This window comes from Miscanthus floridulus, chromosome 9 (genome assembly GCF_019320115.1).
Source record: "Miscanthus floridulus cultivar M001 chromosome 9, ASM1932011v1, whole genome shotgun sequence".
NCBI classification, from domain to species: domain Eukaryota; kingdom Viridiplantae; phylum Streptophyta; class Magnoliopsida; order Poales; family Poaceae; genus Miscanthus; species Miscanthus floridulus.
Genome location: NC_089588.1, coordinates 113,866,668 through 113,880,215, shown reverse-complemented (window position 1 = coordinate 113,880,215; position 13,548 = coordinate 113,866,668). Strand labels below are relative to the sequence as shown.

Genomic DNA, 13,548 nt, shown 5'->3' with positions numbered 1-13,548 from the left:
AGCACCCTAGAAAAATTCCCATTTCCGTGAACTGTCGATATCTCATATGACAAAGGAACCCATGGTCCAATTTTTAATTCAAAAGAACTTCTTGCTCATACTTGCAAGAAGCAACTGAAGAATGTAAAGTCAGGGCTAATTACAGATTTATGAAAAGATGGACCATGCAATGTGTTCTAGCTCCCATCTGATCAGTTCAGACAACTCTTTTCCAACGGTCATGATTGCTTCACAGCAATATTTGGACTGAGGTCCATGCTCATGTGGTTATAGGCAAGAGGTGCGTACATCCATGTATCTTCAGAGCTCAGGAGCTGTTACGGAAAAAAAGGGAAGGTAAATGAGAGGCATGCTCCTGCACATCGAATTAGTATTTTTAAATGCAGAGTATACAATGCTCTGTTCTCCCAAACCTAATATGTAACAATGCTCTGTACAGGTTAATGTTGTGCATGATGGAGAACTAGAATTGTGAACTAAAGTTTTTTCCAATGTTGATCTGACTTAACTAGGACACAAAAAAACTACCTTTATTTGCAGCTGCAGGAACTTGACATACTGAACTGCTTCCTCCAGCATAGCGCTCATGTCAACCTGCAAAGGCAAGAGAACAACTTATCTTCAGTGTTCACACAAAAGTTAGCGCAAATTACTGGGCCTTTGAAAACACAATTTGATAGCAAAAAAGTTGATCACTAGATACAAAAGAAAAGAACTTACTTTGGTGCCATTAGGAATTAGCTGCTGCAGCGTGCTTAGTCTTTCATTGATCCTCTCTCTTCTCCTCCGTTATATAGTATGACTAAGCCATCAGAAAACAAAAGCTGCAGATTCAGTGATCATTGCGAAATTAGCATTAAGTATTTCTGACCTTTGCGTAAAGGCTCTGTAAATCCATCGAGGACCGACTACGACATCTTGAACTGGTACTTTGTTTCAGAACAACAGATTCTTCACACGCACCAATTGAATCATCTTCAGAGCTACAGCTCCAGGAACAGCTCTGATTGACAAGCTCAGTGTTAATCTCATCAGCAGGAGCAATTGAACTTGTCCTTGATGCCTACAAAAATTGCACCAAAGGGTCAGAACAGCCTTTTTCTTTTCGACAACACATAATGTCTTAAAAGTCAGAGTACAAAATCAAACTTCACTTACCAGGGCAATGGTTCGGGGTTTCTTAGAACTCATACTCTTCTTATTCTCATCCATAAGACATGCCCTCTTGTTACTTGTAACTCCACTAAAAATTGGAGCAAAGACCTGACTCTGGTGATCAAAGCACCAAACAGCACCAGTGTTCTGACATTGCACTTGCTCTTTATCGCAGCAGTCATTTTCATCAAGTGGAAGGAACAAGGTAGTAGGCAATGTGCTAGGTTCAACACAAGAACTAGAGCTGCTGTCAGGAGAAGAAAGGCAGGAATCAGCATTGCTGCTGCTCCAGAACATCGACTGCAGGTGAGCAATCATCTCAGATTCCTCGCTCCAAATGGATGCACAATTTCCTTCCATTCTGCTGACAGAACCTTCAATTCTATACTCTAGTACTCCTAAGCTCTGTGGCAAGTGCTGCTGGTTATGTCTGAAAACACAGTACAGGTAAGGCACATTTATACCACACTATTGGGGAATATTTTCAGATATAAAAATTTGACTCGAGTTCCATGCTAATCTTAATAAGAGTAGAATGACAACTAAGCGACAATAGTTTATGTCTGATGCACCACAACCCCATCCCTCATGATCTTCCTGTTTGGATACTAGAAAGATCACATATGAAATCATTTGCCTGTTGAGTTAAATTAAGAGGCAACACTCTCTCATTGTGTCCCGAAGGATCCAAGAGAATCATGGTGTCATAAATTCTTCAGTTGAAAAGAGGCGCCCATTAAATGATCCACATGACATGCAACTGGACTAACAAAAGACAAGACTAGGAGCTGGACTGAATAAGAAAAAATGGAAGTGTAGGTGACCATGGAGAAGTGCTGGGAGTTCATTAAAAAAATGGCAAACTCAGCTCAGTTTGCAATCCTGAACATCTTTTCTGGTGGTTTCTCACTTGTGAGAAACATTCATGATGTGCAACATGCCTACTGCAGGGCTGAAGCTTTTCAACTGAAGTTTAAGCCTTGTGCAAGATTGAAACACTTGAGAATAACAGAAGATTATCAACAGGATAAATGCAAAGGCTACCTAAGCAGATAACATCAAGACATTAAGTCAGTTACTATGTATAATAGGACAGCTCGAGACGTGCTCCATTTTTTGTATTAAGCATGACAAACATGGCATGTGGGATAGCATCCTAGTATTAACAAGGGGACTGCAGAAACATATTGGCAATTTGACCCACAGATCACGACATAGAACTATGAATGCACAAGCATTGAAATTGCGTAGAGTCTATGAGCCTTAGAATTCGATGGTGAGATAGTTGAGTTTTGAAGAGAAATCTTGCTTTAATGATAGTTTTTTTTTTCTCAAGAGAATAGTGTTTCATTTCCATTAAGAGGATAGAGTTTTATATTACAGAGGATTGTGAGAATATTATATAACCATTATGGTTTCAAGAGTCATGTTAATCGCATAGATACCTTTGCAAGAATGTATGAAGTGATCAAACGTGTACTGTCAATTTTTTGCACAGGCAAGTTCATATTCAAATATGATTTCGGCTTCAACACTGCGAATCTTGCTTTGCACATGGTCTTTGACAGACTGTTGTGCCCAGTAATTGCCTTCCTGCGTGAACTGATTAAAGTTGAAGAAAGTAGCGGTGTTTGTCATCTAGTTGCAGCTGCAATAGATTCTGTTTAGATGAGCACTTCGTTGGCACGGCATTAGGCAACAATAACAGCATTAGAGAAGGCAGAGGAGAGAAGTCACATCTTTATTCGAGAAAAAAAAAGAACTCACATCTTTCTCGTGATGTAAATCTCTGCAGATTCATTTAAAAAAAAAGTAAATTTCTGCAGATCCTCTTAATATAAATCACGGCAGACCTTTTGTTGTTCTTCGAGGAAAAAAAAGAAAGGCAGACCATTAATAATTGATAGACCATTCAATTATAAATGCTTACTGGACCTTGAAACGCTGGGACTACTATTTTGTGTCTCCCACTTCTGAAAGACATGGATGCAGAAACTCTAAAATTCAGCAAGTCATTTGAGTAGGCAGTGCATATTAAAAAATATGTGCAGAAATGCAGCATACTGGAACATGCAAGTGTGCTGTAGCGCACCATAATTTTAGCAACAATATTGACTGACTGAAGAAATGAACTACTCAACTTTAGAAAAATACCGGTGAATAGATTTGTATTCAGCCAAAGGTGTTCATAATCCGAGAGGATTAAATGACCGAAAGAACTTTATATTGCAGACTGCTCCCTGCATCAAAAGTTTCTGTAAACTACTATAGAATGCAAATAGAAAAATGGACTTCACTAACAGTAACAGTACAACTCGACACTTCATGAGGCAACAGAGACTACACAGCCCGAAAATGTTGTACATATGGAGAGACAATTAAATTGCTGCAGATATCAAACATAGAATTCGAGGATGTATATGCACACAGACAAGTGCTCTAGATTGTGAGATAAACCAAACCTTACTGATGGAATGCCAGTCTCTTCCATAGCCACAGTCCATGGACCAGACGACTTAGCATTTTGTCGAGAAGTTGGTGGACGTCCCTTTAAATTTGGAAAAAAAAGTCTATATAACCCGCCAACGTATGGCAGGTTGTCTATTTTACCCCCTAAACTATGAAACCAGACATTGTGCACCTTCAACTATGCAATACCGTTTAAATAACCCCTTAAGGCCTCGTTCGGCAGCACCTGATTGGTGCCAGACCAAGTTTTGATCCTGGCCAGGATCGAGTGAATCCTGGTTTGTCACTAAAACCTGGTGAATAATCATTCTTGGCCAGGATCGAATCCTGGTGAAAAAAAAGGAGTTTTCGGCTAAGAGAGGCAAGAAAACAGGGGTAGCAGAGCTGTACTTGTAAGCAAGCAATGAACATCCAGAAACAACTTGACTGTAATTGACTCGCAAGTTACAAAAGATGGTAATCTGAACATTATCACAATCTTTAGCGACTGCACGTATCTGAGTTGCATGTCAAGTAACCGTCCGCTCAAGTTAACACCACATCAAGGACACAACAATGTTATTAATGGTATATGAGTGACTGGGAGTTGGGAGCCACCAGGCAGTAAGTTTGCATCTGGTACTAGAACTCTAATAACACTAAAGCAGAAATTCGACATATACATGAGTAGAGTCGATCTCTTCAAAAAAGAAGACCAGGGATTCCTACAAGCGTTTCTGTTCCATCATCAGAATTGCTCCACTCATAAACCACAGCCAGTCATATCCCCACCAGAGTGGTCCTGCAAACAGGGCAACCAAAACACCAGTGGAACAAGTCAGTTGAGGGGACAAAACAAGCAAAAGCTACCATGTGCTACGGTGTTGTAACGGGCTAGTTTCAGCGTGTCAATTACAGCAGCTTGTGTGACGTGCAATAAAAACACCATAAGCAGCTCCTAATTCAAGCACGTTCTTGGACCTAGAATGAGCTACAACAAGTGCAGTAGCCCTGCTAATTGACTAAACACACCCCACTCCAAATCAAATGAATTTGTTTTCTCAGCCCACCCATAGGTTGCTTTCATCCAATCCAACGTGCACAGTGGATTGCACCCATGGATTTTAACCAACAAATAGCACCTAAGCAAGAATGGCATACTGCATAAACAAGCATACCAGACTTGTCCCTCACACGGTCACACCGTGTTATGTTGGATGAACACAATTGATCAATTTCAGACTTGTCCCTCGCAAAAAGTTGCTGATGTGCTTATTAAACCAGGAGTTAACATTATTTTGATCATCCACAGGTGCAAATTAAACATGTACTGAAAATGCTTTTATATGCACTACAATCAGCAAGTATAAGCCCATGAGTTAATTAAATTATATGCACTGCAAGTATAATAAGCAAGCTATGAGCACTGCAGCCTGTTTTTTCAACTTCAACTAATTGAAAGCATGTAAAGAAACAACTACTCTGCTGCTACTGTAACCGGCCACTGAACTACTGCTACTGTCGGCACACAAGTAAAAGCACTGACAACATCCACTGAACTCAGCAAGCAAACAACAGAGCAACAAAGAATTTAGCAAAGCACACTGCAGGTCAAACAAGAGATAAGATATTTAACTAAATCACTTTGCAAAGGCTAAACTATTGTCACTACCAGGTGTGCATAATATGGATGCTACTCTGAATCACATAAATGACATAACTACATTTTAATATTGACATCACAAATGAAAGCACTCTATCTGCAAGAAGCAATTTTCAACCTTACTACTAGCATTTAAGTTTGACATTGCCACATCATTACAAACCTACTACTAGCAGACTGCAGATATACTCTTTGATCTCAGCTTTCAACCTTACTGTAAAAGGACAACAATTTTCAAGCTAAATGAAAGGAACAGATCTCAACTTTCAACCTGACTAGAAATGCATATCTACAGTCCAAATCCTCTTACTAGCAACTCAACTATCAAAATGTTCTCATCTCTAAGGGTTGCACAGAACTAGAAAATATTTCTTCTTTCAGTTTTGCAGTGACTAAAGGACTCTTGTAGTCAAATAGAAGGAAAACATCAAGTTTTTAGCAATTAAGTAGACTGGCCTGTTAGACCATCGCACTTTTGAGCCAAACCAAAGTTGCTTCTCGATCTAGTTCACACCCACTTAGGAAGGCCTCTTTATTTTCTTTGCTCTTGATGAAAACTGCAAATGCTTTTGCCTTCTCTTCCTTTGTCAATTCCATTGTGCTCAGAATAGATATACACCTTTTGATAGAGAAGTCATTACCTTCAGCAACCTCCTTTTCTTTGGCTAGATCTACAGACTCATCTTGTACTTGCTTAGTCCTCATGTCTAGGTATCTCCCCATCATTTCTTCAATCCTTTCACCCTTCTTAGGTCTCTTTTCTTCCTTTTCATGTTTTTTGCTTGATGTTGTAGTAGTAGTTCTTCGCTGCCTGCTTCTTTCAACAGCTATGACCTCATTTTCTTCATCTCATGATAGAGAACCTCGCTGTCCATTTCTTTCAACAGCTACAACCTCACTTGCTTCCTCTTATATCTCAGTGATTTAATCATCTTCATCTAGTACCTCATGAACCTCAATGTTGTCCAAGTCATCTACATCATGAATTTGTCGAAGTGGTGCTTCCTCTTGTGGTGGCTCAAGAGAAGTCAGATTGTAAGTACCTTCAGCCAAATGACCTACACGATAACAAGGAAATAGCTATAGAAAGTGGTCTTTCCTCATGAAATTCAAGTATAAAGAGAACCAATATAGTTATGACCTAACTCTATAAAACTAGCATATTGTTGCTTAGTCATCAGAACTAGTAGAAAAGCATTACTATAACTAGCATATTGTTGCTTAGTCATCAGCACTATAAAAATACTTGAATATAGTTATGACAACTAGAAGCATTACTGTAACTAGCATATTGTTGCTTAGTCATCAGAACTAGTAGACAAGTCAAGTGAATCATAGGATAATATAGATCAGCAAGATAGAAACAAACAAATACTAAAGTGAGAAGCAGAAAGAATATATTGATTGGCACTGTTTGCAACTATAAAAAGTGAACCTACCATCATAAAGCTCTCCCAAAGCATCAAATAGTGGAAATCTTGCCTTACTGTTGCAGAACTTCCTAATTTTAGGGAATGTCTGCACATTCAAAGAGAACCAATGATCAAATATGAGGTTATCACTATGAGGATATCCATAGAATTACTTCAAGAAATCAACTTACAATTTCAAGGTTATCCTACATAGATGGTGATCCTTCAACCATATGCCTATCTTCATTCTAGGTGGCCCCACTCTGCCTCCTTGCCTCTTTGAGCATCCTATAGTCTTTCTTTAGCTGTCCTTCTTTGTCTTGAATCTGACTCTTTGTGTAGTTGACATACTTGTTCCTCAGATGGAACTCCTTCACCATTTTATTCCACCCTTCAGGGGTCCATCCGTTGTCACCTCTGTAGCCACTATCTTTATACTCATGGAGAATGTCTACCAGGGACTTCTCAAGGGCCGGATTCCAGTCCGCTCTTTGCTTTACTACTACGTAAACCATGGTCAGACATTAGGTTACCAAAAATCAGCAAATAAAAATAACAGTAAAGAAATACTAGTTTACAGGTTATAGGTTTACTAAAACTACTATAATAGCACATGGTGGAATAAATTGTATAGAAGAGAATTACTTCAAGAAAGTTCTTTTTAGTAGCAAACAGCTGCAAAGAAATAACAGCAATAATAGCAGAGAAATAACAACAATAATAGCAGAGAATTAAACACCATACCTCTCGGAGAACCTCCAGTCTTCTTTGCTTTACTGCATTTAGGAGAAGCCTTCTTTTTAATACCACTTGTTGTACCCAAGAACCGATGCAACTTTGGTGACGCCCTTGCAATCATATTGAGCTTCGGGGAGCCTTTTCCAACTATCGTTGTCAAATATGAGTATATGACACAAGCCTATTCACTTATTACAAGCTTATTCAATTATTACAAGCCAAGTTTATTACAAGCTTATTCATGACAAAAGCTTATTACAACCTATTCAAAGACTAATTTAAAGACTAAAAAGAAGTCTCTACTTAATTATAATCCATGCTTATTACAAGCTTATTAACTTATTACAGCCTATTCAAAGACTAATTTAAATGTTGCTGGTACTGAACCCACATTTCTTGGGCGATGGTGTCTCTTAAAGCGTTGCCTTGTACTGAACCCACATTTAGGTCATTCATTTGATCACCACTTGGTACAGCAACAAAGTTTCTTGGAGAGATATTATGCGGCTGATGATCTAACCATTCCTCATCTCTATGAAGTAATCGGATCAGATTATGGAAGATGGAAGCAGCTATAGGTATCTTTACTTGATTTTCCAACATGTGGAATGTGGCAACTTTCAGAATGGGGAAGCGCTTCTTAAGCACCCAAAGCCCTTTCCACATGGTTCCTCAGTAGTGCGTGGCGGTGGTTAAAGAGCTCCTTTGGATTATGCGGCCTTCAATGTCCAGCCCTAAATTCTTTCAAATGGTATCGAACTCCTCGATATGGAGCAAGAAAAGATGGAGTATTTGCATACCCTCCATCAACTAGATAGAATTTGCCTGGAGGTACTTGGAAGCCCTTACTCATAGCTGATCATAGCACTCTGGAATCTGTAGCCGATCCCTCCCATCCACTAGAAATGAAAGTGAAGTTGAGATCAAAATCACATGCCACCATCACATTAATGCTTAGTGCGCCCTTCCTATTTCTAAAAGGAGAAGCTTTCTCAGAGGCTATGGAAATAGGAATTTGAGTTCCATCAATGGCACCTAGACAATTTATGAAAAATGGATAGAATCTAGGATTATCTTGGATTTTTTTATGCACTTGATTAGGATCAGGAGCTTGAAGGTAATGGCGAGAGAGTGCAGGAATGACCACCTTGAAGAAGTGGTTGATGTGATGATGGAAGGTGTCATTGCTGTGCCCAAAGAACACTTGGAGATCCTCATACGAGGCATTGTGACTTAACATGTATAGGAAGAAACCCAACTTCTCCTCCACAGTTATCCTAGTATCAACAACAAGCCTTTTGCTTCTAAGATAATTTGCCAATTCTCTAAAGATGCGTGGTTCCATCCTAAATGCAACTTGACAGTTCTTGACATGTCCCTAGAGGAGTCTACGAACTTTAACCTCGCCTGTTTCTTCCGAAGTATGACATTTCTTCTTTTCCCCTCCTCTAGCAGAACTCATAAGATATAAGGCGGGGAAAATAAATAGCATCATGTCATCGTCTTCTTCCTCCCTCCTCTTTCTAATACGATCTCGTAGTGAGAGACGCATTGTAGGACTGAAGCATACAATTTTATAGTCATATAGAAGCTAAATATTATTAACCATGTCATATAGAAGTTATATTATTGACCATGTCATATAGAAGCTGTAATAAAGATTATAGTCGTCTTATAGAAGCATATATAAACTTATAGTCATATAGAACCTTTTGGAGTTGGTACCGGATCCCAAGAAGGCGGAGGTTCACCTTCCCCAACTCTAAATGGTGCTGGAGAGATCTACAAGTAATAAGAAATCATTTGGCAAATCAAGACATCATCTAGATGATAATACAAGTAACAAAGTGAGCTAATAGGCTAGGTATGTCAACTTCAGTCTTCACTACAGACTGAAACAAAGGGACATTCCTTTCCCTGGCGCGTGTTCGCAAAAAAGAGCAAATCAAAATAAGCTTGCAATGTGAATTCACTCAAAACATGAGTAAGCATCTAGGAGTAAGCCATGGTCACAATGAAATTCAGAAACTGAATATAAGTTACAGCATTTCAGCAGCAGCCATGGTCACAATTAACACAAAATAAGCTAGCATGGATTATGACATATTGTAGTATGTCAACTTCAATTTTGCTATTAGGAGTATGCTACTAGTACTCTGCTACCTGTACAAGTCTTTGGTCCAATCAGTGCCTTTTTTCTCTCTTTTGGAAAACAAAACAAAACAATACGGCATCTCACATCAAATGGTTAATTTTCAGTCAAACTAAAGTTGCTAAATAAGTTGTCTTTGCAGTTGCATAACTCATGACACATGGATATCAGGATATGGTGACAAAACTCATACAGCAAGAAGGCACCACAATTAAACATAACAGGCATCATGTTTGGCATCTACCTTCTCATTTAGGACCGCAATATATTTGTCATATATAACAACTCAGGACCACCTAAGAACCTACCCACATTTCCTAACCCCTGTCAGGAATCACCTAGCGACTTTGTAATCAGAACACAAGGAATAGTGTGTAAATAGAACACCCAAGCAATTGCATCAACTCATCATTAACCAATCGAGGCTTCAATACTTTATAAGAAAAAGAATCTTGACTTCAAGAACTATGAACCCTAGGCAGCACCAGGGAGAAAAAAGGGGAAGGAAGAGGAGAGCTCACTAGCGCAAAGTTTAATCCATATCCCGCGTACCCGCACGGCGGATCTCAACTAGAACTAGATCATCGTGCTCGTTGTCCAGGATCAAGAACCCTAGAGGGAGAGAAGACGAGGACGAAGGGGAGAGCGAGGGGATCACCGGCGACAAGGATGAGGAAGGGGAAGGACGTATGGTTGGAGTCGATGGCGTCGCGGTCGCCGTCGTCGTTGCCTCGCGCCGCCCCGCCGTCGCCTCGCCTCTGGTTCTCGCGTCGTACCTCGCGCCGCCTTCCTCCAGGATCTGATCCGGAGGGTAGGAGGTGTGGCTTTGTTCCGGGCCGTGGAGGGAGCGGAATGGCCAAACCTGGCCAGTTTCCTTTCCGGGCCGTATCTAACCGAACGGCTATTCCTGGTCCAACCTGGCTTCGAACCGGGCCATGCCGATCCGGGCGGATCAGGCCGCGATCCGGGCCATTCCGGGCCAAAACGAACGAGGCCTAAGTGGTTTTGCAAGGTGGCTTTGCTCACGTGGCAGTCTACCTTGAATCCGATGCTCTTCTGCATGCGGCTCAGGCGATTTACCGCGCCACCTCCCCGTTCGGCTCATCCTGCTCCACCGCCGCAAAATACACAGACTTAGTTTTTTTCAGCAGTGGCGTGCCGTGTGTGGACTCTGCTCTCCGGCACCAAGGCGACCGCACTGCCCTGTGCTGCCAGGACACCGTGGAGAAGAGGAGGCCGACCACTGCGGCGGCGTCGGTCGCTGCCAGAGTAGAAGACGAGCAGCCCTCAGCAATCGAGACGCCAGGCCACTGCTGAAGGACTGTGCGAGGCGGGCGGCGGTGCAGACGGACGCGGACTGCCGCTGGGAAGCGCGCGGAGGAGGAGGTGCATGTCTCTGCAGAGCTTGAGGCGAGGCTGCTCTCCATCGACCAGTCTGCGTCCGCCATCTGAAGCGCCTCTTTGTCTGCAGAGTTCAGTCCTCAGATCTCGGCGGCTCACTCGCGGATAGGATACGGAACTTGTACTGTCTCAGGTCCTGCGACTTGTCCACTGCGCAGCCTCGAAGGGAGACTGCTGCCGGTGCTGATTCAGTCCTAGGCTCAAGTTTAGAGCCTAAACCAGCTCTGTTGATTGACCCCTTTCTCTCATATCCATGGGTAAACAACTCGATCGTTTTTTACAACAATCACTCATGGTATGTAGCTCTACCATTTTGGTTTAAGGACCTAGGGTAACCCACCTTAATGCTTTGAAAGATATAAGGTCCCAAAGCTTGGTAAATTTGGTACAGAATGAACGTATTAGCTAGAGTCACTAGGTGCTGAAACCAGCCGTGTTCTCTAACTTTTTTCTCTCACAATTCCATGTCCACACTGATGAAGAGAGCGCAGTTCGAGGCAGCCACGGCAACGTTCACCACACCGTCTCCTGCCGGCACCTGTGCGCTTATTCAACCGCACAGGTTCTCCGGGTCCTTGAACCTCAGTGTCAGCTTCTTCAAGAATCCGTTCTTGTCCTCCCCGTTGTACGGCACGGCAGCCGCCTTCTTCTTGGCCTCCTTGAGATCAGGCGTGCCGGCCTCCCGTGTGTCCTTGAGCGGCCTGATGTCGACGAGCTGCGCGTCGGGCTCCTCGAGCAGCCGCTGGTAGGCCGCCCTGGCGGACACGACGGCGTACGGCTTGGAGCCACCGCCGCCGCCGAGAATCTGCGCGAGGAGCAGCGGCAGCGCGACGGCCGCGACGCCTGCCGCGACGACGAGAGGGTTCTCGTTGACGAAGTCGAGGAGCACGTCGAGGTTGAGGTCGAGGTCCGGGAGCGCGAACCCGGCCCCGTTACCGCCGGAGTCGGACGAGAGGCGCAGCGCCTCCTCGTAGGAGAGCGGCGCGGCGAGTGCGGCGCCGGCGCCCGCGTGCGCGAGGCCGAGCGCGCCGCGAGGCCCCCGCGGAAGCCGCTCGTCCTTGGCTGCCTCCTGGGGCGCGCGGGAGGAGGCAGTGTCGTTGGCGCCGCAGAGGAGAGGATGACGGCCATGGCATAACGGTGGCGGCGGCGGCCTCCGGCGAGCGGCGGGGAGACGGAGACGCGGGGTTTACGGGCGACGAGGCAGTGGGCAGTGGAACAGGGGACGCTGGTAGACAGTGTTTTTATTCATTCAATTCAACCGCACGACACGAGAACGAGATGTGTGTGATCAATCGAGTGAGTCCATGGCGACACCATCCATGGCCTGGAGGAAGCCCATATGCAACTGATACAATTATGCGTTGCCTCTTATGATGGTACTTAAATACTAGTACAAGACAAAATAAAATCGGATGCCCCGAACATGCCGCCGGATTGTAAACTGTTGTAGGAAGCACTCGTGTCATGTCCATGGGTGTTCAGCCAGAGCACCGGTACACCTTATGGCAGTCGCGGCCAGTGTACGGCATGCCGGCGGCTGGGCACGCCACGGGGCAGGCTGGCTTGTTACGATCGAGCGAGTTGGGGCTGAGGCTGCCGAGGACGAGGCGGTGCACCTCCAATCCCATCGTCGACTTCGCCGTCGTCGTCACTTGCGCCATCATCATCTGCCGCACCGCATAGGCCCCGGCGCCGGCAGCCTTGCTGGCTAGCCCAACCTCCACGCTGCCGCCGGCGATGATAGGGCCGGCGAGTGCGAGCACGACACCGAGCAGCAGCGCCAGCTGAAAGACGCAGCAGACCTTGCTGTCCATGCTCGCGTGTCGTCTTTGGATCGGAAATGCAATGTGCAGGCTGGTGGCTATAGCCTACGTAGATGGGCAGTGCCGTCCCTGTCGATCACAATTTATAAACGGAGGTCCTCCTCCCTTGCTGAGGCCATGAGCCATTACAGATGGAGGCGTTCAATTTGGTGGCAGTTGCAACTTTCGACGGATGATCGTACAGTACAATACAAACATCTGCCAACCCATTTTTACCGCCGATTCATGGACGCGACCCACTTTAGGTTAAGTTCTCTTCCATCCAAAAATACATAAATAAACAACTCCACCTGTGCTGGTCCCTCCTCAGCAGAGTAAGCCTTTCAACTTGTACATATCAGCCGATGACAGAACAATTGGATCGACCTGGATGCAGGAGTTTGAAGGAAAAGAGCGAGTTGTTTTTTGTCTAAGTAGAAGACTTCTGGATTCAGAAACAAAGATATTCTCCCACCGAAAAGTTATGCTTGTGTTTATATTTCTCTTGCACTAAGTTGCGACACTACTTATTATCGGCCGAGTGTACGGTTATTTCCAAGGCTGATGTGATCAAGCACATGTTATCAATGCCAATACTGAATGGGAGAGTGTGAAAGTGGATTCTCGCCTTATCGAAATTTGACCTGAGGTACGAATCGGCTAAGGCAGTCAAAGGACAAGTAATAGCCGATTTTGTCACCCAGCATCATAAGCCAAGCATCGATTATGTAGAGCCGGTACCTTGGACGTTATTCTTTGATGGATCATCATGCAAGC

The 13,548-nt window shown here is 43.8% G+C and overlaps 3 protein-coding genes and 2 pseudogenes across 3 annotated transcripts; all 5 read right to left on the bottom strand.

The window, feature by feature from the left end:
- Nucleotides 1-2,229, bottom strand: LOC136482695 (transcription factor BHLH133-like). The gene is made up of 5 exons (XM_066479898.1): nt 1,159-2,229; nt 873-1,063; nt 721-787; nt 529-594; nt 1-314 (listed from the first exon to the last, which is right to left on the bottom strand). The coding sequence occupies exons 1-5, from the start codon at nt 1,513-1,515 to the stop codon at nt 219-221; spliced, it is 777 nt and encodes a 258-aa protein (XP_066335995.1). The 5' UTR covers nt 1,516-2,229; the 3' UTR covers nt 1-218.
- Nucleotides 2,230-6,175: 3,946 nt separating this feature from the next.
- On the bottom strand, nt 6,176-7,659 carry LOC136480612 (uncharacterized; annotated as a pseudogene).
- A 117-nt stretch (nt 7,660-7,776) lies between these two features.
- LOC136482694 (uncharacterized) lies at nt 7,777-11,305 on the bottom strand (annotated as a pseudogene).
- A 214-nt stretch (nt 11,306-11,519) lies between these two features.
- LOC136480610 (protein THYLAKOID RHODANESE-LIKE, chloroplastic-like) lies at nt 11,520-12,441 on the bottom strand. Its single transcript, XM_066478105.1, has 2 exons — nt 12,427-12,441; nt 11,520-12,038 (listed from the first exon to the last, which is right to left on the bottom strand). The coding sequence occupies exons 1-2, from the start codon at nt 12,439-12,441 to the stop codon at nt 11,520-11,522; spliced, it is 534 nt and encodes a 177-aa protein (XP_066334202.1).
- On the bottom strand, nt 12,230-12,834 carry LOC136482696 (uncharacterized). The gene has a single exon (XM_066479900.1). The coding sequence runs from the start codon at nt 12,781-12,783 to the stop codon at nt 12,448-12,450; it is 336 nt and encodes a 111-aa protein (XP_066335997.1). The 5' UTR covers nt 12,784-12,834; the 3' UTR covers nt 12,230-12,447.
- Nucleotides 12,835-13,548: the final 714 nt, after the last annotated feature.

Excerpts from the sequence above, each read along its gene's own strand:
- LOC136482695 (XM_066479898.1), bottom strand. The coding sequence starts at position 1,515 with ATGGAAGGAAATTGTGCATCCATTTGGAGCGAGGAATCTGAGATGATT. Across the intron at positions 595-720 it reads TAATTCCTAATGGCACCAAA|GTTGACATGAGCGCTATGCT; the intron begins GTAAGTTCTTTT and ends TTGCCTTTGCAG. Across the intron at positions 315-528 it reads TCCTGCAGCTGCAAATAAAG|CTCCTGAGCTCTGAAGATAC; the intron begins GTAGTTTTTTTG and ends TTTCCGTAACAG.
- LOC136482696 (XM_066479900.1), bottom strand. The coding sequence starts at position 12,783 with ATGGACAGCAAGGTCTGCTGCGTCTTTCAGCTGGCGCTGCTGCTCGGT.